At 40.5% G+C, this 25,746-nt stretch overlaps 1 protein-coding gene and 1 long non-coding RNA gene across 2 annotated transcripts; both read right to left on the bottom strand.

The window, feature by feature from the left end:
• Positions 1 to 4,479: 4,479 nt before the first annotated feature.
• enc3 (ectodermal-neural cortex 3) lies at positions 4,480 to 16,900 on the bottom strand. The gene is made up of 4 exons (XM_058638975.1): positions 16,601 to 16,900; positions 13,467 to 14,501; positions 12,477 to 13,250; positions 4,480 to 5,923 (listed from the first exon to the last, which is right to left on the bottom strand). Exons 2-3 carry the CDS (start codon positions 14,487 to 14,489, stop codon positions 12,504 to 12,506), a joined length of 1,770 nt encoding a protein of 589 aa, XP_058494958.1. The 5' UTR covers positions 14,490 to 14,501; positions 16,601 to 16,900; the 3' UTR covers positions 4,480 to 5,923; positions 12,477 to 12,503.
• Positions 16,901 to 22,549: 5,649 nt separating this feature from the next.
• LOC131465927 (uncharacterized) lies at positions 22,550 to 25,707 on the bottom strand. Its single transcript, XR_009241355.1, has 3 exons — positions 23,601 to 25,707; positions 23,267 to 23,523; positions 22,550 to 23,182 (listed from the first exon to the last, which is right to left on the bottom strand). It is a non-coding gene; the product is annotated as an uncharacterized LOC131465927 (long non-coding RNA).
• Between the last annotated feature and the right edge of the window lie 39 nt (positions 25,708 to 25,746).

Here is a 25,746-nt window from a genome sequence, read left to right as displayed (position 1 = left end):
TGACTTTTTTGTCACATTTTGGACGACATACTATACTATGACTTTTTTGACTGATTCTGGACAACATACTAACCTATAACTTTTTTGACTGTTTTTGGACGACATACTATACTATGAGTTTTTGTCACAATTTGGACGACATACTAAAGTATGGTGTTTTGATGTCATTTAGGACAACATACTATAGTATGTATCCACAAGGTTAGTGTAGCGGTTAGTCCTCTCGCCTTTGAAAAAACAGATCCGGGTTCAAGCTCAGGTTGAAACAGGTGCCCTCTGCATTCCTGAGATGTGTTTGTGCTGTTTTGGACAACATACTAACCTATGACTTTTTTGACTGATTTTGGACGACATACTATGCTATGACTTTTTTGTCACATTTTGGACGACATACTAACCTATGACTTTTTTGACTGATTTTGGACGACATACTATACTTTGACTTTTTTGTCACATTTTGGACGACATACTAACCTATGACTTTTTTGACTGATTTTGGACGACATACTAACCTATGACTTTTTTGTCACATTTTGGACGACATACTATATATACTATGACTTTTTTGTCACATTTTGGACGACATACTAACCTATGACTTTTTGTCATATTTTGGACGACATACTAACCTATGACTTTTTTGTCACATTTTGGACGACATACTAACCTATGACTTTTTTGTCACATTTTGGACGACATACTATACTATGACTTTTTTTGACTGATTTTGGACAACATACTAACCTATAACTTTTTTGACTGATTTTGGACGACATACTATACTATGACTTTTTTGACTGATTTTGGACAACATACTAACCTATAACTTTTTTGACTGATTTTGGACGACATACTAACCTATGACTTTTTTGACTGATTTTGGACGACATACTAACCTATGACTTTTTTGTCACATTTTGGACGACATACTATACTATGACTTTTTTGACTGATTTTGGACGACATACTATACTATGACTTTTTTGTCACATTTTGGACGACATACTAACCTATGACTTTTTTGTCACATTTTGGACGACATACTATAGTATGACTTTTTTGACTGATTTTGGACGACATACTAACCTATGACTTTTTTGTCACATTTTGGACGACATACTAACCTATGACTTTTTTGTCACATTTTGGACGACATACTATACTATGACTTTTTTGACTGATTTTGGACAACATACTATACTATGACTTTTTTGTCACATTTTGGACGACATACTAACCTATGACTTTTTTGTCACATTTTGGACGACATACTAACCTATGACTTTTTTGTCACATTTTGGACGACATACTAACCTATGACTTTTTTGTCACATTTTGGACGACATACTAACCTATAACTTTTTTGACTGTTTTTGGACGACATACTAACCTATGACTTTTTTGTCACATTTTGGACGACATACTAACCTATGACTTTTTTGACTGATTTTGGACGACATACTATACTATGACTTTTTTGACTGATTTTGAACGACATACTATACTATGACCTTTTTGTCACATTTTGGACGACATATTATACTATGAGTTTTTGTCACAATTTGGACGACATACTAAAGTATGGTGTTTTGATGTCATTTAGGACAACATACTATAGTATGTATCCACAAGGTTAGTGTAGCGGTTAGTCCTCTCGCCTTTGAAAAAACAGATCCGGGTTCAAGCCCAGGTTGAAACAGGTGCCCTCTGCATTCCTGAGATGTGTTTGTGCTGTTTTGGACGACATACTAACCTATGACGTTTTTGACTGATTTTAGGCGACATACTATACTATGACTTTTTTTGACTGATTTTGGACAACATACTAACCTATAACTTTTTTGACTGATTTTGGACGACATACAAACCTATGACTTTTTGACTGATTTTGGACAACATACTAACCTATGACTTTTTTGTCATATTTTGGACGACATACTAACCTATGACTTTTTTTGACTGATTTTGGACGACATACTAACCTATGACTTTTTTGTCACATTTTGGACGACATACTAACCTATGACTTTTTTGACTGATTTTGGACGACATACTAACCTATGACTTTTTTGTCACATTTTGGACGACATACTATACTATGACTTTTTTGTCACATTTTGGACGACATACTAACCTATGACTTTTTTGTCACATTTTGGACGACATACTAACCTATGACTTTTTTGTCACATTTTGGACGACATACTAACCTATGACTTTTTTGTCACATTTTGGACGACATACTAACCTATAACTTTTTTGACTGTTTTTGGACGACATACTATACTATGAGTTTTTGTCACAATTTGGACGACATACTAAAGTATGGTGTTTTGATGTCATTTAGGACAACATACTATAGTATGTATCCACAAGGTTAGTGTAGCGGTTAGTCCTCTCGCCTTTGAAAAAACAGATCCGGGTTCAAGCCCAGGTTGGAACAGGTGCCCTCTGCATTCCTGAGATGTGTTTGTGCTGTTTTGGATGACATACTTACCTATGACGTTTTTGACTGATTTTAGGCGACATACTATACTATGACTTTTTTTGACTGATTTTGGACAACATACTAACCTATAACTTTTTTGACTGATTTTGGACGACATACTAACCTATGACTTTTTTGACTGATTTTGGACGACATACTATACTATGACTTTTTTGACTGATTTTGGCGACATACTAACCTATGACTTTTTTGTCATATTTTGGACGACATACTAACCTATGACTTTTTTTGACTGATTTTGGACGACATACTATACTATGACTTTTTTGTCACATTTTGGACGACATACTAACCTATGACTTTTTTGACTGATTTTGGACGACATACTAACCTATGACTTTTTTGTCACATTTTGGACGACATACTAACCTATGACTTTTTTGTCACATTTTGGACGACATACTAACCTATGACTTTTTTGTCACATTTTGGACGACATACTATACTATGACTTTTTTGACTGATTTTGGACAACATACTATACTATGACTTTTTCGTCACATTTTGGACGACATACTATACTATGACTTTTTTGTCATATTTTGGACGACATACTTACCTATGACTTTTTTGTCACATTTTGGACGACATACTAACCTATGACTTTTTTGTCACATTTTGGACGACATACTATACTATGACTTTTTTTGACTGATTTTGGACAACATACTAACCTATAACTTTTTTGTCACATTTTGGACGACATACTAACCTATGACTTTTTTGACTGATTTTGGACGACATACTAACCTATGACTTTTTTGTCATATTTTGGACGACATACTAACCGTCCAACCTATGACTTTTTTGTCATATTTTGGACGACATACTAACCGTCCAACCTATGACTTTTTTGACTGATTTTGGATGACATACTAACCTATGACTTTTTTGACTGATTTTGGACGACATACTATAGTATGACTTTTTTGACTGATTTTGGACAACATACTATACTATGACTTTTTTGACTGATTTTGGACGACATACTATACTATGACTTTTTTCACTGATTTTGGACGACATACTATACTATGACTTTTTTGACTGATTTTGGACGACCTACTATACTATGACTTTTTTGAATGTTTTTGGATGACATACTATAGTATGACTTTTTTGACTGATTTCAGACGAAATACTAACCTATGACTTTTTCGACTGAGTTTGGACGACATACTATACTATGCCTTTTTTTGTCACATTTTGGACAACATACTGACCTATGACCTTTTTGTCAAATTTTGGACAACATACTACACTGCAATTGTTTTGTCACATTTTTACAAACATGTGACGAGATGTAAATGTAAATGTTGTACATGCGTTTTCAATAAAAAATCTTTCCAAGTCTGATATCAGAGTAGCGGTTGATTGCTCAGACAACACAGGAATAATGGTCCCGTCACTGAGACACAGCAAACCTAAACTTTCAAACATGAAATTGAAGGCAGCAGCACACTCAAAGCCACTTCCCCTAAATCTGAGTGTGGGTACATTCCTCTCTGTCTCTCCTCCCTGCCACTCTGCCAAAACGTGCCAACCAAACTTCTTCCCTCCCAACGCCCAGTCTGGTCTGCAACGTCTTCTCACGTAAACTAAGCCGCTGCACAAAGAGCAGTATGGAGGGAGCATCACCTGACTCACACTGTGCCGTTAGCACAGTCTTTAGGCTTTGAGATATCATGTACTTGCACACATTATACATTAGTTTCACCACAGGAGCGGCTGGCACCTTACGTACACATGAGGAGAATGTGTGACAAGAAGGGTATTAAGATAAAGACAGCGCAGGGGGACGGATATGGGTTTTCCTGGTAAATACCAGAACTGCTCCTCGTTCGCGTTTGGAAACTATTCCAGGCACGTTAAGAGTACCTGTGTGATTATATGGCTGCCTACACTGTTTTAATGACACAGCTGCCAAATTCCAGTCATTCCCTGGAAAACAGCGAACAAACAAGAGAATATGTTTTTGAACAAGATGACATTTATTGACAAGTTATGAGCTGTAGGTCATGAAGTAATGTAGTAACAGATGGTGCATCAGTAATAGCTTAACAAACCAGTATATTTGATATATTGAAAAAAACTGCTCACACGTGAAGATTGAGAATTAACTGCTACAAAAAAAGCATCGATTATTCACAGACACGACCCAATCTGGGTTAAGACAAGGATACAAAAATTAAGACCAGTAAAAGATTTCTTAATACAAACTGTGCAAATCAAAGCCTTCTACAAATTAATTACAAAAGCAAATATAAAAACTGTACACACAAAACACTGGATATTATACCTACAATGTTAACTACTTTGGAAACATCCAGCTTTTCTCATTCACATCCAAAACAACACTAAGCTATTCTGGTTTTGGCAATATTTAAGTTTGAGCACGATCGCTGCTATTAAGCTTAATCACACATTTTAAGAATGTAGTTTAAAATGAGAGACTTCTGTAAAAATGTTTATCACATTTAAAAAAAATATATATATGTTCAGAGCAAAGAAAAGACATACGGTTACCCTTCCTTGAACAAATACAGGTAGAACTGTACATAACCCTGAGACGCCAAACACATGAGAAATGACATCAAAACATACGGAAAAGTATCTTCTGCAGCCGTAATGGGCCACATTCTCTTTCGCGAGCTTGTATTTTTAAGTCAAGGAGTAAGATACAAATTTAGCTCGCCAAAATTGAGGGAAGCCTAAGTCCAATGTCTAAAAATACAGACAGGAAGATTGTTTCTGTGCACAAAATCATACACTTCCCCCAAACGTCTTCTCGAGTTCCCCATACGCCTGGCAGGGCAAAGGTTTAATTTAGTCCATCAGCAGTCAAAATAAATTACACCTGAGTAAATGCCCAGTGTCAGGAGGACAGAATAACCACAACAAAGGACAGCGGACCTTCTTATTTTAAGTTCACTGTAAAACAATACGTCAGTGAGACACCTTATCTAAAGTCCTTTTAAGGTTTAATGAAAAGGTGGCGAGATAACACGTTGGATGATGGAGTGAGTCGGTTGAGCAGTTTAGGGCTGATACAGTCTCAGTAGCTTATTTGATCCATGCAGTAGAAAGAGAAAATCTTTAACTGACGCACACGTATGCTGTTAAACTTGTACACAGAAATGAGTCCAGCTCAGGCCAGTGGCTACATGGGAAAGTTACACAAGAACGACGAGTAAACAGATCAGGTGCAAAGAGGCTGAAGACTTCCCTGGGTCTCTGGGCTGTTTCCAGGATTCAGGCCTTCAGTCATCTGCACATGAGGATAATGTGAATCGGGCTGGATGAAGCCAGAGCGAAGACACACACACACACACACACACACAACCTTCGTCCTCCTCCTCCTCCTCCTTTCTGCAGACAGCAAAGGGAGACCACATACCAGACACCACGGCTGATCTGTGGAAAAGAGACAGAGGGAGATTAATGTTTGGATCCTGTGAACTCACAGGAGCCGCTGTTGTATGAGGAGTGTCCACATGACCGGAGGCGAGGCCTGAACATTCTCAGGGAACAGAGAGGAATGCAGAGACTCTGGTCCTCGAGCCACATATCAGCTTATCAAACGACCACTTCATCGGGGTTACCCACACAGTGTTAATATGAATGCCTCAGGATGGATTTTATTTAACCAAAGTCCTCCTGTCATGTGGGATTTAAAAGTGCTCGAGCCATTTATGTCACAAGGTAATAAATATCCGAGGCTGGCAGAGGAGAAGACATTGCTCTGTAACATTAAGCTTCTCTGGAGTCAGATAAAACACATATTCCTAAACCATCCGCTTATTTGCTTGATCCGGATATAATTTATACAGTATGAGATTTTTGTTGTGGTTCAAATTCCTTCATGTGTTAATCACCATTTTTACTCCAAACATTGGGACGAGTTTGTTTTTGGAATCGCTCGTCTCCAGCGACCTCAGATACTTGAGCATCTAATTTTCCTCCCCTGCTGTTATGAAGGAATGTTCCACAGCTTATTCGAGGTGGTTAGAGAGAAGCCTGAACATGATGTTTACATGTAATTTGCATATTTTCAATGATGACTCTGTCAGAGCACATGAGGATGAAGTATATGTTTGCTCTCCATTTCAAAAGGAAGCGAGGTGACATTTACATACAGGCTTTGCTGGGGGCTTATTTGGATAACATAATGACTTATTATTTTCACAACTAACTCCTCTCTACTCACTGATTACTGTTGTCGTGAACGTGTTACCTCGGGCAAAACAGTGAGTCACATTCACTGGAATAATAATAATAATAATAAAATAATAATGATGTGAAGGAATAAAACAGGACCATGTTTGTTAGTTTTGGTATATTACTATAAAGGCCAGCCTTAAAAGAAACCCCCAACTGCCTGAGTAACATAACAGTAGCAACACTTCCTCTTCAACAAGCAACTGCAGGCCTGATGGAGTTTTCCACAGCTCCTCCAGGCACATACTGTCGGCTTGGCTCAATGGCCGCACTTCTCTACTGCTGCTGGCCGTCTAATCTCCCTCGAGTGCAAAAAAATGAAGAGCATGTCTCTGAAACGTAAATACTCTGCGGCTCAGGTCTTCTAAAAACACGATGATATCAGTGTTGGATAAGAGCTGTTGAGCCCACCGGCACGATCAGAACTCAACAACGTCAACAAGGACAAAGCGTATGAAAAGTGTAGCTCAAATAGGGATCGAGTTCAAATGTACTTTTCTATTAGTAGGGTTACATCCAAGACATCCATCAAACAACATCCCAGCCCCAGGTTAATAATATACAAAGAGCATTCACCTGTTAACATCTTATATACTTTTAGACAAGCTCATCGTGACTTACACTCAAACTGTCTCACTGCTTCAGAGTAGGCAATAAGACTTCATCAGGTATGACCTCCTCTTGCTAACAGCGAGTGAGTGTGGGATGCCAACAGGTGGCGAGCTAAATAACTGTAACCTAGAGAGTGCCCACATGTCCCGCGTGTGTGTCTTTGGTCTGGTGCACTGCAGTAACCACGGTGCGCTGCTGTGAGGGATGGAATGAGTCAATTTGTCTTTCAGCTCACAAAACAGATGGGCTGGGAATTTGTGCAGTGATTGGATCCGGCACTCAGAGGTTTAACCTGCCTCCGTCTGTCTGTTGTTTCCATCCTCCACTAAAGGAGTAAGTCACTCTTTTCTGAGAAAATTAATGGGCTAATGTCAAGCTTCCCACTATTTTAAAAATATCTATCCATCCATCCATCTAGGATATGTCATCAGAGATCACTGAAATCTTGGCTTCACTAATAATAATACATATTCATGATTTCAATTTTCAAACTCTGCTACTGTTTTTGTCTGTTAAGCCACTCACCGCCACCCAAGCTCATAGCACTTCAACACCCTGGTTGCCAGAAGAGTTAGACAAACAAATCAAGCTGCAGCCATGAGTGAGAAATTATTAATTAATATATGGAATGTTTTTAAAGCATTGAAGTTGTTGACTTGTCATCTGGATGGATCAGTGTTTGTAATTATACGTGTATGTGTAGGAGCATGAACACAGTGTAACTCTAGGTTTAAGTGGAGCTCCCTCTGTGTTTCTTTGCTCTATAACGTTTTGAATTAGGATGGCAGTAACCTTTTTAAATGCTAAAGTTCATAGTTACATACATTTATAATGCGGCTCACAGCACTAGTACCATATCTACCCTTTAAAATATCACACAGTTGTAAAAACACATTCATCAAAGTAATGATACCTGCATCAGGACATATGCCTCCATTTTTTTTTGTTGCATCTGCGTCTTCTGGAGGCCCAATTACCCACAACACACCAAACCAAAGCTGAGTCCTCTTTCTTAATCTGTCCCCTGTGACCAACAGGGCCCGTGCCATGTTTACTAATGACCACCTAGAATTCCACTGTATTGACTATCTTTTGAATCACAGTGACTTCATTTACATGAGCTTGCTTTATATGGAGGGACAAATAAAGAACTCCAGGATGAGCTGTGAGGATCTTGGTACAGCCACAAAATAATCCGTGGCATGTCTTGATGAATCCTTCCAGAAACTCCAGTTCAAGACTGGAACAAAGACGCTCTCTGTGATTGAATAGATGGCACTTCAGTGCTACTTTAGAGGCGCAAATATTATGTAATTCAGATTAATTACCAGACAGACACACTATGTCCAGCTGGCTTTCTGAGGAGGCCCCTGTAACTGTATGACAGCTCATCTCTTTTTTCAGGGCGTAATCAAATTAGTCTGGTGATTATTCTGCCATTTTAAGCATCTCTTTCCCTTTTGCTTTTTGTTGCTTGCTGCGTGGTGAAAAGACCAATAAAAACTCCATTAGGTTTATGCAAATGTAGGCAGCCGTGCCGAGGGCTCTAACGTGGCAGATTGATTACTCAAGGGACAAGCGACAAAGTGTGTGCATGTGCACGTGCTAACTTAACCTGTGTGTGTGTTGGAGAGAAGAGGTAGAATCGTTGTTGTACACAGATGCCACAATAAAGGCCTCATTCAGCATGTGCTCCTGGTGGTCCTCACAGCAAGGCATTAATAAAACATTAGTATTGAGTAACTAGGGCCTCTGTGCTCCTCCTCCCTGATCCCAGTGTGACCTTTCCTTTTTACAGCAGCTGTCTGGGGATATAGAGAGCCCGCTGCTGACTCCAACTGCGGCCCCCTGACCTCTCCAGGTGTGCCCAATCAAACAGAGCCATGCCCACCTCATAAGTGCTTCAGTTGAAGCCGTTGGAAAGCTAAAATGCGTCAGTGATTTTTTTTGGTTGATGTGATGAGGAGGGAGGGTCAGAGAAGGAGGAGGGAGTCTGAGAAAACAAAGGCTCAAGTGTCGATAAGAGTCATTTCTGGGTCCATTATAATTCAGTGGTAGTGAGAGACCATGCTGAACTTTGTGCAGAGTTCTCTAGTTACATCCTGTCTGCCTGTCGTCTGGTACAAACAACTGACCAGATCACACTGTGATGTTACTCACAGAGAAACCCCCCAAAACATCAAATGTACAATTTAAAGTCTGAGTGTAAAACGTGTTTATGAAGAAGCTAAAACTAAACGTTTTTTTATTTACTATTTGCTGTTATTTACTTCTCCTGTCTCGAGCATAGTAAATATGCAGTACAATGCGTTAACATTTACAAATAGTTTTCCCATCAACAGTGGGTTCTGGTTTGGCCCTGGAGTCTGGGGTTAGTCACATCTGGTGGAAATTCGCGAGGCTTCAAACTACAGTAGGTGGTGACAAAGAGAGCAGGAGGCCTAGTGATCCCACACGGGCCACGCACGAGTGGCAGGACAACCACGAGGCCTCGACCACAGGACAATATTAACAAATCTTTATTAATGGGAATGCAGGCCACACCTTCATTCCTCCCAAATTAGAGTAAGGATGACTGGCTTTTTAAAGGGCAGACAATGTCAGCAATGTGACTGGCTGTGTGCGAGTGTGAGTGTGTATGAGAGGGGGTGGGGTCGGGTGGTGGGGGTAGTACTACAAGTAGAAAATGTGGTTTCACAACTGAGTAAAAACAATGCAAATACTTGGACAGCTGACTGGTGGTTTTCAGCCCCACTACAAACATAAAAGGCACACGCTTGCACACAGATTTGCACAGCTATTCTTCTTAGGACATCGCATTGACTTCCATTCATTTGGACAGCCTAAAGAGAGTGTTATCCCTAACGTTAACCTTAGCCACTTTGTGTCTAACCCTATAACAAATACAAATACACACATTTATTTTCCTCTCTGATCCCAGCTGAGAGTTGGCAGTCTCTGGAGTTGAGTATTTTTAGGCAGGCGTCTCGACTGCCAAACAGTGCAAAATATAGATTTGCTTCTCCTGGTCTGACTTGCTCTCATTGTCACCTACTCTGTTTGAATATGTAGTATATCTGTGTGTAGGTGTGTGAATGTAGCCCTCTATGTCACCCTGTTGTTGCCATAACGTCTGCCACCTCACTCTTTCTCTCACCCGCAGAGCCTTGATTTTCTGTCTCCATCAGGCTGGAAAACCTAAACGAACATGTGGTTGATACCAGGAGGAGCCTCATAATGCTAACACCTAGCTGTTTACTGTAGACACAGGTCACATTTAAGACTCCTGCTTCTCACTAGGTTCAGTTTAGATTTACTTTCAACCTTCTTGGCAGCAAAGAATTTAGCCCATTTTGAGTCACACTCGTGTTCTACTGATGGTAAATTCATAAATTTTGTATGTAAACAATGGCAACAAACATGGAGAATTAAAGAGGCAACTCCCAACAGGGAAAGACTCGGGAAAATCCAAGACAAAACGAAAGGGAGGGTCAAATTCTGTGGAAAATACCAGTTCCTTCAACAAACCAAAAACACAACAAACCTTTTTTAACCAAAAACTACTTGGTTATTTGAGTACTAATAACTACTATACTCGTGCTGAAAAATCAAACGTGTTTACTGGTGCCATGGCCGATGTGACCCCATTGCAAGATGGTCTTTGAAAGGATTATTAATTAAAGATGTAAACTTAAAACTCCACAAAATATCACCACATTCCCTCCTTTTGTTTCCCTCCATCACTCATACCTCACTGTGTGACACTGAAAAGACCCTCAGGAAAGACTGATCTTCTCTGAGCTCATATGAAGCAGTGAAAACTGCAACCTGCCGTTCCTTCAGGCACATCTGTCTGAGCAATTCTTCACTGATATGGTATGTAACATTTCAGTCAAATATATTTGTAGATCCCCTCAGGTGGATCCTTTTTTTTCCTCACTCTTCTTGCTGACTTTTTTGAAATGATAGCTGAGCTGACGTTTATTTTTTGCAGAACAAATACCACATATGGCACTGAATTAGGTTTTCCTTCCTGAAAAGAATCCTTACTTTAATTGGAATGTAGTTGAAGTGTTTTGTGCCTGTATCTATGCATCTACAGTATATGAATTTAGGAGTAACACCAGGTGAGGTCTTCTGCTGATGCAGCCCATCAACTTCAACATGAAGTTTGAAGTTGTGAATTCAGTTAAGATATTTCTTCATATCCTGGATGTAATAAGTGTACAAGTGTTACTGTGGCCTTTCTAACTTGATCCAGTCTGGTCTTTCTCCTCTGACATCATCAGGGCATCTTTCACACAGCAAACTGCTGCTCATTCACTCATTTCACTCATCTCAACAACCATATCACATTGTGAAGCTCGCCTTGACCATGTCTACCTGCCTAAATGAGCAGATTGTACCTAAAAACAGTGGCATGTGAGTGTATATACAATAGCAGATAAAATTATGTCAAATTATCTTTACAACTACTCAAAGCACGTTACTCTACATTCACACACATTCCTGCAGCACTTCACCACACTGACACTCGTACATACGCACGTACGCAACTTGTCCAAGAGAGCTTGTGAACATGTGAACTGAAGGAGTCGGGGAACCGACGACTGACCGCCACCAATTACCAGACAAACTCAACGCTGTGCTGCTCTCGCTCCAAAGCCCTCTATATGTTTATAGACCATGAGTCATATCACTTTTTACTACTTACAACTGCTCCCTGGTGCTAGAAGCACAGACCTGATCCCCACCGTGGTCCTGTCACTGACACTGGTCTCTGTGTTGTAGCACTCTGTAATTACCAGGACCACTGACATTCCTCCTGCACTCTAACCCAGGTCTCCACTATGTTTATCCAACACCCAGCCAACAAAGCAGCTAGATAATGTGTAACCGTAACCACTAGCAACACTGACAACAGCAAGGGGTTTTAAACTGGTCTTGTCCGGTTCAAACTGACATTCACGTCGGTTTGTTAAAGAAGTGACGTTGTGGTTTAAACTCAGTGCAGATAACAATGACAATCTATAAAATCAGTTCCTGTTTATTATGTGACAATAGGGACGCTATGAATAGCAAGTGTAATTGTCATATTGTTTGCTGGTGTCAGTTTAAGGAAACTAAAATTACTCACCATAAAAACCTCAGAGAGCGTATCCCACTATGCAGAGAGGTACTTCCACGTGCTGACAAAGGCGGTTGGAATGAGAGAGTAGGGCACACTGGTCACACTTTCCCAAGAGTCCGATGATGGATCATAACAGTCTAGTGTCTTACACCTCTGAGCACCAAAGTATCCCCCGACCACATACAGTTTGTTTCCAGATGCCACTGCGTGGCAGCTGATGCGCTTGGCCGTCACGTCTCCAAACTTCGACCACTGGTACGTCTCGCTGTTGAATCGGTAGGCAGAACTAGCTGAGAATTCAGTGTCGCCACCAATCACCACAACATGGTTACCAACCACAGCTGCAGCAGTGTATCGCCACAGCTGCGGACAGGAAGCTGGTACAGACCAACGGTTTTGGCAAGGGTCGAAGCACTGAACCTTGCGATACTTTTCTCTGTTGACGCTGGTGCCCCCAAAGGCAAAGAGTTTGTTTTTGGCGCCAACAACAGCAGCATTGCTCACCCCTTCTCTGAGCGGAGCCACCAGTGTCCATTTATTAGTCTGAGGGTCGTACTGTTCCACCTGTTTGAGAGACACAGAGGGAGAGGCAGGAAAAGATCCTGCTAGAGAAGTGTGTCCTCCCACAACATACAGCTGGTGGTCCAGCTCTGCAGAACCGTGTCCAAATCTGGCTACCAACATGGGGGCTGCTTTGGACCACTCGTCATGTAACGTGTCGTAGACCCAAACGTCTTTGGAGGCTCCGTTTTCAGAGCCACGTCCTCCTGTAACGTAAACCTGAGAAACAGGCAGAAAAATGACATTATGAGAATCAAAGGTATCTTAAATGTCCCCTTGGGGCAACTGGCTGTACAGACTGCAGTATTCACACAAACCTCAGCTAACAAAAGAGATACACAATTAATCAGGTAATAGAGACTTTAAGACAAGATAACGTCACTCGATTAAAATCAACTATATAATGGTAAATTAAAAAAAATAAATCATTCATACCTTACAACCTATTGCACAGGCACTGCATTCTTTCCTGGGGCTGGGGATGTCTGTTTTTGGGGTGATCTCCTTGGTCTTGTTATCAATCATGTAAACTTTATCGCACATGAAAGTCTGACCTCCCAGCAGCAGCAGGGCCTGGCTGACCTTTCTTGGCCGAGCACAGAACCCTGTTACAATACCGTCGTTCTGGAGGATCCTCATCTTACACCGCACAGCATCTTCAACAATCTCCCGGCCCACCTTGTGACACATCACCAGCTCCTCTGACGCTACGTTCTTCAGCAGGTATGTTTCAGGGAGCAGCGCCAAGCGGACACAGCGCAGCAACTCGGGCAGCTCGCTGTGCCTTCGCTCCATGTCGGCCTTAACCCAGTCAATAACAGCCTCGTACACCAGGCTCTCATCCTCCACCTCCAGTTCCTCGCTGAGAATCAGTTCCTGGACTTTGTCTCTGGGCAGGCTGAGGAAGTCCTCTGTCCTGAAGAGAGAAGCAAAGTTTGCCAGACACATCCTCCATGACAGCTCATACAGTCTCTGACACTGATGGGCGTCCGACAGCAGCATCATCCCCAGACAGTTAGACTGGTGAAGATTCTTTTCTAGAAACTCTGATGCTGCGTCTCTGATGTCGTGAAACTGGAGCATGTCTCCAGCTTCCAGGAGCGACTCTGCATTTTCTTCGTTGATAATGACTCTTGCTGAGTAGGCATAGTCAAGCAGAAGCTCCAGCACCTCTGGATGGAGAGAGTCATGGAAGTTGACTTCAGCGTCACGACTCTCCCGGAGCCCACCACTGAACATGGCCTCAAAGTATCGGCTACAGGAGGCCAGGACGGCGCGATGACAGGGGAAGGATCGGTTGCCAGCCTTGAGGATGACATCTGTGAAGACTTTCCTTTTGCGTAGCAGGTTGAGCTGAGTCAAGAGGCTGTCGGCGTGAGACGTCTTGTGAAAAAGGTGGATATTCATGGAGCCAGAGCTGGAGCGAGACTTTCTGTTTTCGTGGTTACTGACAGACATCTTGAAACAGACCTGGAGAAAAATGTAAAGGAGAAAAACATTAGCACCAGTGGGAAGAGATAATCATTTGTTAGATTGAACTGTTTCATAATTCAACATGAAGAACAGATTTTATGAATGAATGCCCTTTCAAATGTGTAGATGACTACAAACCACTCCTCCCCCTTAATGATTAAACAAAACTCACTACGCCAACAGCTGATGAATGGGCTGTTGAAAAAGAAAACACTCCTACTGCACTGGTTTACACCAGAAGTGAACTTCAGACTTCAGAGATGAAAGGAGATCAGATAAGAAGCCCTCCCTGAGAAAACCAGTGCGTGCACACAGTGTGCCACCAAAATGTACACTGTGAAACATACATCAATGTCAACACTCAAACTTGTGACAGCAGATGAGCTACACTGACTTCAAAATACAAGCTTCCGTGATTAATGTTAGGTAAAGACGCAACACCTGGGTGTGTTGCTCTTTATCACATCTTTCCACCCCTATAAACATTTCAGGGCTATGAGTCACCTCCAACTGCACAGGAGCCAGTAAATTCCTGACAGCCTGTTCTGTTTCTCTGCTGGCTCACATACAAGACGATAGCACAGGCAAAGCTTTCCTGCCCACATAAGTGACACATCAGACCCACTACGTATAAATTCAATTATATAACCTCTGTGGAGCAGATGAAACCCTGACTACTTCTTTTGGTGATGTGCAGTGAGTTTAGATATATCCTGTCGCTATAATCATACGAATTCTGTAGTAATTGTAGATTCATAAAAAACAATTCTTATAATTTTAGATTCATGAATGGAAACAGGTGGATCTTCTCTAAACATCATTACACAAACTAACATAATTTGGTTCATATTCAACCGTGATTGTGTGCTTTTTCTAACAGATTCCAGATGTACAGATGAAAGAGATGAACTAATGTTACTAATTTTGAAACACGGGAAAAAAAGCACATTTGAACACTTGAATAACAAGAGTCTTAGTTTAATAAGATCATTAGAAATCAAGAGGTTCTAGAAAGACTTAAATGATGCAGGCTCCCTCTTGTGGCAAAATAAATCACTAAGACTGTATGCTGGCAAGATGGACAGCATTTAAAAGCCATTTAATTCAAATATGAACTATTTACCACATTTGAATTTGTCACAATAATGGATATTTAACACAATCTACTTTTATTGCAATGTTTGATGGTATCGTATATATATCGTCCCATCCCCAGTGCAGACTAGCCTGTAGCTTTAAGTGGGAGGATAATGATGATCCTTCCTCATGCAACAAGATAATCGATACACCAGGGCAAATATTGCTATTGCTAGGGAGTTTACAGCGGGATAATGGCAGACAAAGCTACAAAGAAATGCTCCATCTATGCTCAATACATAGACTTTATTTACTTTGTTCTCTATGTTGTGAATAAATAGATAAATCCTACACTTTTAACATTTCACTGATGTTTTGTATTCTTCAGTTATAGATATAGATATCATGATGTATCGCTTTCATGATTGTCTCGCAATGTATTATCACAGAATCGTTGTATCGTGATATTATTGGTATTGTGGACCGTATCGTGACACCCACTCCAAATGCTGACTATTAAAACATAATGCATTCTGCACTCAAATTCTAATCATGTATGAGTTCGTAATAAGACGCAATAGCAACACAACTGATCACCTCGTGAGTATTGCACGCCTGTCACAATTCTGGCTCAGCCCCAGAAACTGTGCACAACTTTCAAAACGGCCAAATAAATATCTTCTGCCTAAAAGAGCCCATTGTTTCACCGCAGATACATTTAAGTCGGCCATTCAGGCTCAATGAAAGGGGACGGTGGACTTCCGTGGAGGGACTCAGCGTGAAATCAAATTCGTTTTGTGCAGTAAATGTGAAACTCCGGTAAGCAACGGCGGCGGCCGCACAACTTTCCTACAAAGTTAGCAGCAGCAGCAGGAGCAGCAGCAGCAGTTAACATCCAGCCTGCTCCAACCAGCACACATCAAAGAGCTGCAAGTTAAAACTCCAACATGTCGGAAGTAGAAGAGTCAAACAAACCTGGAACAGTGTGGCTGATACTTTAGGAGGAGTATGTCAGTTACCTTGATAACAGCAGCGCTGCTGCGGATTCCTTTATCTCCGTTTCAGCTTGTTCCGCCGTCGTCGATGCGTTTGAAGTTTGTGGCTCAGTTCAAACAAACCCGCTTCTTCTCCGAGCGTAAAACTGTGTCGTGTCCCAAAATGCAGCAACGTGCCCGAGCCATTAGTGCGCGTCGTACGCTTTTATTATAGACAGCGTCAATTGTATCATAAAGTTGTATTGTTTGCGTTCGTGACGCCACGCAGCTTGTCAGCAGAGCTAAGCGCAGAGAGAGAGCAGAGACAGTGGTACTAGTGGTGGTGGTGGCGGTGTTCACTCTGGCTCCTCCTCCTCTCGTTTCTGCTGCCACTGCCCAATCATGAACAAAAACAGCGTGTCTGTTTTATTTCTTTATCCAAGAATCAATCAGTGTTATTGTAGACCAATGCCACAAAAATGCAAAAACACCTGTCACTCTGTGTTTTCACCTTCCTGCACGCACCCAGAGGGAAAACATCTGTTCAGCAGAGTCAATAATTCCATATATATATATATATATATATATATATATATATACATACACACAAACATACATTTGGTATATATTTACATATTTACAAAAACATACATAAAAACATACATAAAATAATTAAAAACAATAGGAAATTAGAAAAAAAGGTAATGATAAAGATGGATATGCCAACATTTATTTGGATAGTGACACCATTTCCCTTTATCCCTTATTAATAGGCTCATCAATTAGTAACATCATTTGTACAGCGCCACACAGAAACATAACAGGGTACTTAAAAACTTAAAACACCCCAATACACCCCCCACACACACTCACTGTTCATCAATACATATAACAAACACATACAAAGGCTGTTGTCGATCATTAAGAAGAGAAAACACAGAGGGGAGAAAAGCAGCTGAACAGAACAGAGTGGTCACAGAGTGGTCACAGAGTACAGAGCTCATGTTTGCAGGGGCTTTGATAACTGAGCTGCTTCCTCCTGTTATCAGAAACAACACTGGCATCAGAGTTTATTTCCTTAGATTTAAAATACATATGTTGCCACGAGTCAGTTTTTGGTTCAAGCTTTAAGGCCCCTGCTCATATGCCGTCAAGTAAGACTGGTTGATTCCTAGTATGCATACTCTGCATATTTGAAATACTGAGCTTATGAGTTCATCCAAGGCCTCCAACAGTTCAGTAATGCATACAATGACCTGAGATCTAAATAAGGTTTGAGAGCAACCTTCACACTGCCAGGAATAAAACTTCAGATGAGAAATACATTTTGTCTCGGCTAATTTATGGCAGTGCTGGCATAAAAGTTGTGGAATTCAGTCTAAATCTAAAACTTATCAGAGTCAACTTATGATACCAACATTTTGCCTGTCAATTGTAACGTCCCCCGGAGTCAAAAATTAATAAAAGAAAGGAGAACATGAACTCTCTGACATGATCGATGATCATATGATGGCAGGTTCAAATCAGAACCATGAGGTTGTTTCTGCCTCTGAATTCCAAGCGTTTTCGGAAGGATTTAAGTCCTCGTGAGGTTTACAGGAATTTATCAAGAATGTCCCTCAGTTTCAACGAAGCTATCGGGACAAGGATCAGGTCAGCCAAGTCAGCCTGCCCTGCACATGCAAGCCATTTCATGGGCTGCTCAACACACAATACAACACACAAGTTATCACAGCATCATAAATGTTTTGAAGAATTTGAAGATTTTTTATGTTCTGTCTGTGTACATATGGTTTAAAGCATTCAGCGTGACCAAAATTAATTAAATTTAAAACACAAAACTTTACAGAAACACAATGCAAGTGTCTCTTATGTTTACAAGAAACATAGTTCTTGCTGGGACATGTTCCGACATGTTTTTTGGGTGTGATGATGAATGACACCAATGATGGTTTGATTTCACTTTAAAGAGCAAGTAAGAGGTGCCCTGCAGTTGGATTTGATCACTCACTAATGTTTCATTCATTTACCACAAATGTGTTTGATAGAAATGTCATTATACATATATATTTGTAATGTTTCAAACATCAGAGGCTGTGAGCACAATTACTCCCACAACCTGACAGACTGGAGAGAGACACTTCAACACCTGATTCCATATCTACTCTGCTCAGGTTTCTCTGGCCTCTTGCAGTCGCTCAACAGCTGCTTTTCAAGATTAAAAGCTGCTGCTGTTTCACAATTGTCTGACTTTATCGATGTGTTTTTGTATGACAGAGAATCTGAGAGGCACACATATCAAGCTACCAATATTGTTTTTATACTTGGAGTAACCTCCAGAGCTCTCCACAGTATGGTGTAACCTTGGAGTTTCAAACGACACAAACAGTGGTCAATTACGGCAGCTTGTTAAAAATCCCTTGGTTTGTAGCTTATTAGGCCAAATTCTCTGATACACTCAAGTGTGCCTATATTGGAGATTAAGAATTTAAGAAGATTAGATTTATAAACTCATGATTGTAATCTAGGGTTAATTCATTTGGCTGCAGTTTAACCCAATCCTAACCTCCCCCGATTCAACCCCTTGGCTGAGAGCCAAACTGATCTGACAACATATGTCTGTGTGTGTGTATCTAGTCATTAATTACTCTTTGGCAGGCACGCCACTAATCAAACCACCAATAGTCCTTAATGCCCCCAGCGTTGCCACAAAGCATCCAAAGAGCGTTGGTTTAGACAACTGTAACCGTCGCTGCATTGTTGCCCACAGACTCACTGTACCACTCAAGGCAGGTGGTCTCCTCAATGAGGTCATCTTGTCTGAAATATAAGGAGGGGGGGTCCTTGCAGCGGGTCATCCTCATATTTAGGCCTTGACACCAAACAACATAGAGGTGCTTATCACTTTCTATTTATGAAGTAGGCTCCTACTTTCTAAGTCGTTTTCCTTTGAAATCAACACCATATTTAAGTTGACAGCTCTGGTTATGTTGGCAGAGCAGTTTCCAGTTACAGCCTTTCAGACACTTTTTCAAGGTTTCAATATGAGCTAAAAGCCTGTGGAGAAAAATAAATGTAATTTAATTAATAAAGATCACACACATTTAGAACACAAAAGTCATAAATTGATACCGGATATCATCAAGCTTAGTAATACAACAACCTCATGTTCTTTAGTGTGTTTGTTACAAACAGTTCAAAGGACACGGGTTGTTTTTAATGTCATGTTGCACATTTACATGAAAAAAAACTTGCTCCCAACAACAGCCTTTCTTCTATTTAAATACATGCATATGTTTTTGAAAAGAGGGTGCACTCATACAAACTTGAGTGATTTAGTGGTGTATATCACCACCATGTGGCAAATACACGTACGTCTGTGTACAGTATTGCAGTAATGTTGTCAAAATATATTAAAAAAAGAAAGAAAACCCATTACCTTTGACATTAAAGAATGATTGCTTCCATAAGTGTTTGAAATTATTGATGTCTCCACGGCTGGACTTAAATCATAGACTTTTAGCATAAATAGAAATGAACTACATAGTTTGTAGGTTTAGAGTAGATTACCTACCTTTAAGTATAATTTGTAGGATAGCTGCGTGTCCCCTGAACAGGCCTGTCATTATAGGCCACCTGTTTTCAAAATAAAATTATTTTGTCACACATGAAAATTAGACAAATAGGATACATTTTGTTCCTTTTATATATTGACCTTGGATTACTCAAAAATATTCAACACTCGCACTGGTAGTTTGTCAACTGTAAAATATTTGGTTCACATTAGGAGAAATGTATTTATTTATTTTATTACCTCTTATATTTCATTACATTGTTACTTAAGTATGGTGGAACAATTTAGGGAGATATTACCATTAGTGATTTAATTAGGATTCGAGCACAAGGTGCGTAGAACCCCATTGAAACTGAAGGAGTAATTCTTATTCTTCCGCCCGCTAAATAAATCGCATTTTTGAGGCCCTGAACATACCCCAAAACTCACCAATTTTTGCAACCGCATCAGACCTGGTGAAAAATGATGTCTTTAAGTGGAAACCTGGTACACACGTTCATTAGGTGGGGATGGTCAAAAAAGTCGCTGACGACTTTCCTGTGAATCCTACAGGATGGCCGCCATCTTGGATTGCACGCCAAATCTTTCGCACCAATGGTATTTAAACAAACTATCATTACACCAAGACTAGAGTTTTGGTGTAATCACCTTTAAACTTGGTGCAGTCACTGTGCACAAGTCATTATAGGCCACCTGAGCTTACGATGCTTATGGTTAGTAAAAAATGTCACATGGCGTACGAAAACACATGTTGGCGAAAATTGCGATTTTTTTGCAGCAGAGAACGAAACTCTTATAACTTTGTGAAGTAAGGTCTGATCTGAACAAAACTTGCTATGGTTGATGGGCTGAAGACATCTATGCAAAAACAGTACAACAGTACAGTACAGCACCTCCTGGTGGTGACAAAAAATACAAAAAATTTCAGTTTCTTTATGATTTAAACATGTCCGTAAAAGATTACCTCCCCACAGGAAGTAGAAGCCCGAAACAGGAAGTAAAGTCTAACATTGTCCATTCTGCACAAAACTTGATATGTGAGTCAAGGGACCTTCCCTGAACACGTTTACGGACAAGCCTTCCACCCAACAGGGATTCGGCCATTTTAAACAGGAAGTACCCTCTAAAATTGGACTGAACATAACTAGTACCGCAAGCGGTGAACAAACGGGAAATGAGCTAGAGGCGCGCATGGTGACGTGGGCACACGGAGACTTGCGAGCCCTCGAGCTCGAACCCGTTCAGAACCACTTGCGGTACTAGTTTTTAAATTTCTTTGTTCCATATAACACAAATCATTAAAACCAATTCATTTTGTGGACAAAACAAGATATTTGAGAACATCATTTACAGGTTTGAAAAACAATGATCAACATTTTTCAACATTGTCTGGTCCAAGAAATGGAAAAAAAAAAAAATAATAATTGACTGGTGAATTGATTAGAAAAAAAAAACAAACAAAACACAAAAGACAGTCCCCTTCTCCACAAAAGCATCATCACACAACCAAAATGTTGGTCATCTCTTTTTCCTGTGTAATTCATGATGCACTGGATCCAGAGACTGGAAGAATTGTCTCCTCGCCCCTCTCTCCATCTTGGGTCACCAGTGTTTGCAGCTTGCAACAAGTCATTGACTTCTTTGTCTACCGCTCGGTTGTCCCAAGTCTGATTCACTTTGGGAAACATCTTGTACATCTGTGCCTCACACTTTGGTGATTTATTTAACTGCTGAATATTGTGTGGAGTGTTATCTGGCTGTGATTCATCACATCACCTACCTGAGGCTGAGACAGTCAGAAATATTAGCATTGCATGTGTGGCTGCTCATATTGCTGCTGGTGTTAATGGCACTGCAACACTGTTCAAATAACTATTTTAATAGCACTTTTCAAAACAACTCTACAAAGTGCTTTCCATAGTTGAAAAATAAAACCTTTAGGCGTAAAATGGTAAAGACAAGATTAAAAGATAAAACGAAAAGCCAGATTAAATAAAATAGTAAAAATACATCTGTAGTTAAAAGAAGTAGTCTAATGTTCAGTGGCATATTTTTATGCATTAGCCATATTTAGTGTTAGTGGCTAGAAGGAAGGAAGTTGTGAGATGGGGCAAGTAGCAGCATCACCATCCACTGTGGCATTCCCTGCTTTAGACTCCAATTTATTATATTCCCTTTAAAATCTTGTACAAATCCATATAGGGTTTGAGTTTTCTGGTTAAGAGAAACCGAACACTTGGAGCAGTGTCAAAAGGTGTCAAGTCTACAGTAACAGATCAGTGCAATTAGTTTTAAAAGAATTCCACATATTTAAGTTCAAAGCACTAACTTGTCAAAATAACACTCATCACAGAATCACTGAAAAAATACAAGTCAACCATAAAGTTAAGAACAAAGGTTTTACTTGATATAAAGAAGGCAATAAATACAAGTTTTCAATGTCAAACATTACAGGCTGAAAGTAGCAGTGTATGTACATCATCACCATCTACAAGTGATGTGATTTACACTACAAACCTGTCCATTCCAATCCTTTGTTTCGGAGGAAGATACATGCACATCATGACAGGCCGAGTCACAAAATCAGATGGATCCTTGTCTGATTTTGGAAACAGCCCAGCCATGGTATGCCACTCAGTCATGATCCGTGGCCAGATTTCCTCACACACAGAGAAGAAGGGGAAGGACGAAATGCCTTACCATGTTACGAGTCGACTCAATTTACCTTGTTCTCTGTTGTGTGAAGAAGACCCAGCTCATGAAATCTTGACTGATTTAAAAATTGAGCAATTAAATAACTCAAACATCGATGCTGTTTGGCCATGCAGAGGGCTTGCGATCTTTTACGGACTGAAACAGGCTGAAAGTAGCAGTGTCTATATTTCAGTGTGGTGATGCATCACATGTACAGTGTTTTGTCATATGTGGTTGTGGGTCAGTGGGGACAGGGGGGGTTAAAGTCCATTTAAAAAAAATCTCGGTGACCATGTCCTGTTGGGCAGAGTGACGTAGCAGCCATTTAGGCATGTGTACAGTTTGGCAAGGTCCAGCATCTAACAAAAAAAAAATAAGAGTAAGCACACTTTAGTATTAAGTAAATATGGATTAAACATTGAGTACCATCTGAAAGAACGTACCTCAAGATATCCCGTGGAAAAAAGGTGGAAAAGGTTGGTTCATCTTGGGCGAAGTCCTCATCTTAGAAGGGTCGGTTCATCTTGGGCAAAGTCCTCGTCGTAGAAGGGTCGGTTCATCTTGGGCAAAGTCCTCGTGGTAGAAGGGTTGGTTCATCTTGGGCTAGGTCATCACCGCAGCCATCCAGGACGGGCCTTCTTCAGGTGGTGGTGTCCAACATGGAATCCCCTGATCCAGGAATGTGCTGCAGCCTTCATCTCTTCAAAACAAGGAAGAATTTGATAAGTCACAAGAAAAATAAAAAGTAAACAAATGACAAATCTTCAGGTAGCTCACCTGGTCAAGTGTGACAGGTCCTCACATCCAGTCAGAGCTCACCGATGGATGCCCTCCCTAACCTATACCTGCCTTTCCTGCCCTACACTGACAGTTACAAGCAATCTTTGCCAGCCATTTGGGATGATGCTAACCCCAATGTCTTAGTTGGCTGCATGAAAAACTGTAAATCTCCCAGTTGCCCAGACAAACGTTCCTTCTGATTCCGTAGCCTCGCCACAAAAAGTTCCTCCGCTGAAACCCTCATTTTGCTAAGCATGAAATCAATTCCACTTTCCTGTCCTCGGATCTCATTTTCTCTCCCTGCAGCCTTTCGACAGCCATTGCTGTTGTAACATCTGCAAGGGGCAGCAGTTTCGCAATTCAGAGCTTCTCGTGTGTTTAGCAAGACGTGGCACCAGAGTATTGACAAAGCAGACACCTGAAAATGCTTGACCCCAATTTAAACAAATGCTTCACCATCTACAAGTGATGTGATGTGATTTACACTACCAACCTGACCATTCCAATCCTTTGTTTCGGAGGAAGATACATGCATATCATGACAGGCCGAGTCACAAAATCAGATGGATCCTTGTCTGATTTTGGAAACTGCGCAGCCATGGTATGCCACTCAGTCATGATCTGTGGCCAGATTTCCTCACACACAGAGAAGAAGGGGAAAGACAAAATGCCTTACCATGTTACGAGTCGACTCAATTTACCTTGTTCTCTGTTGTGTGAAGAAGATCCAGCTCATAAAACCTTGACTGATTTAAAAATTGAGCAATTAAATAACTCAAACATCAATGCTGTTGGGTCATGCAGAGAGCTTGCGATCTTTTGCATGGTTTCCCAAACATTTAGAGGTCAGGTTACTGACCCCAAGAATGTCAAATTCAATGACTTTCTGTCCTAACCTGATGAACCATTTGGGTAAATTAGATCAAGCATTTAAAAGGTGTTTACATTGTTAGTAGTCTAATGACACTTCTTACCCAACACATGAAGACGCAGTGAATCAGGATACGGCTACCTTTAGCAGATGCAACAGCAGCAGTGGGTGGTGGAAGGCTGCATGGAGAAAAAAATTTGATATGGAGACAAGTTGGAGGAATCATTTAATGTATAGCTCAACAAGAGTTAAAGCGGAGAGAAACTTTAGGGCAAGTCTACAAAAATCAGAGGAACTTCACCAACACATCTAAGAGATAGCAGTTTCTCATGCAACTGACCAAGACATTGGGATTAAGCATCTTCTTAATGACTCTACAAGCTGCCTAAATTGTGAAATTTGAAGAAAGTCATGGGTAATAACGGACTACAGACACTCGCTGAAATAGCGAGTGTATGGTGAGGTGTTAACCCTATGCTCCATCAAAAATCCCACTTTGGGCAAGTAAAGTCCTACCATTTCAACCAGCTGCCAGCTTCGCAAATAAGAGGCAAAAGACCACCTGTGTTTACACGTTTACATAATCACTCTTAACCACAACGCTCCAGACACCAAGTCAATCCAAGAAACAAATCAAATTATGAAAAATAAATTAAAAAGCTGCAGCTGCTCACTCCTGCTACAAGATAATTACTTGCACAACAGACTTTAACATGAAGCCAAATTCTGTCTGATTTCGGTCTGAATTCAGCCCACAGAATAAAAGATTTATTTCAAGTCATCGTATCAAAAGATAAAAAAGTTTGAACATTTGGTGCAACTTTCACTTAAATAATCCGAGTTGTCTCTCTGCCAGGTTTGTGTCCTCCTAAAGAAAATAAACGCGCTCTAATCCTGCAACCTACAATCTAATTTATGAAAGAAACTATGCAGGATAGCCCTGCATCCCTAAGGCGAGTAAAGTATAGTTTTGCAGGGGAAGATAAAAATCCCCTGCTGGGAGGCCTCCCAACATGACGCGCAAAAAGACTATGAACACGAAAAGGTTCAACTCCTTTAGAAAGAAATAAACATGGCAAAGTGAGACAAGTCAGCGTTAATATTGAATTTGATGTCAGTTAGCGACTACAAAGGCTGATGGCAGTGGGTAAAGTTTAAGACTTAAATTGGATATTAAAAGTGTGCCAACAAATGCCAGATTTAGTGTATATCATAACATTATCCATGGGCTGAATAACATCTACAATCTAATGTGACTACACTTGCATATAA

This window comes from Solea solea, chromosome 9 (genome assembly GCF_958295425.1).
Source record: "Solea solea chromosome 9, fSolSol10.1, whole genome shotgun sequence".
In the NCBI taxonomy this organism is placed as follows: domain Eukaryota; kingdom Metazoa; phylum Chordata; class Actinopteri; order Pleuronectiformes; family Soleidae; genus Solea; species Solea solea.
Note: the sequence above shows the minus strand (reverse complement) of the source record. Positions and strands in the feature narration are given on the sequence as shown.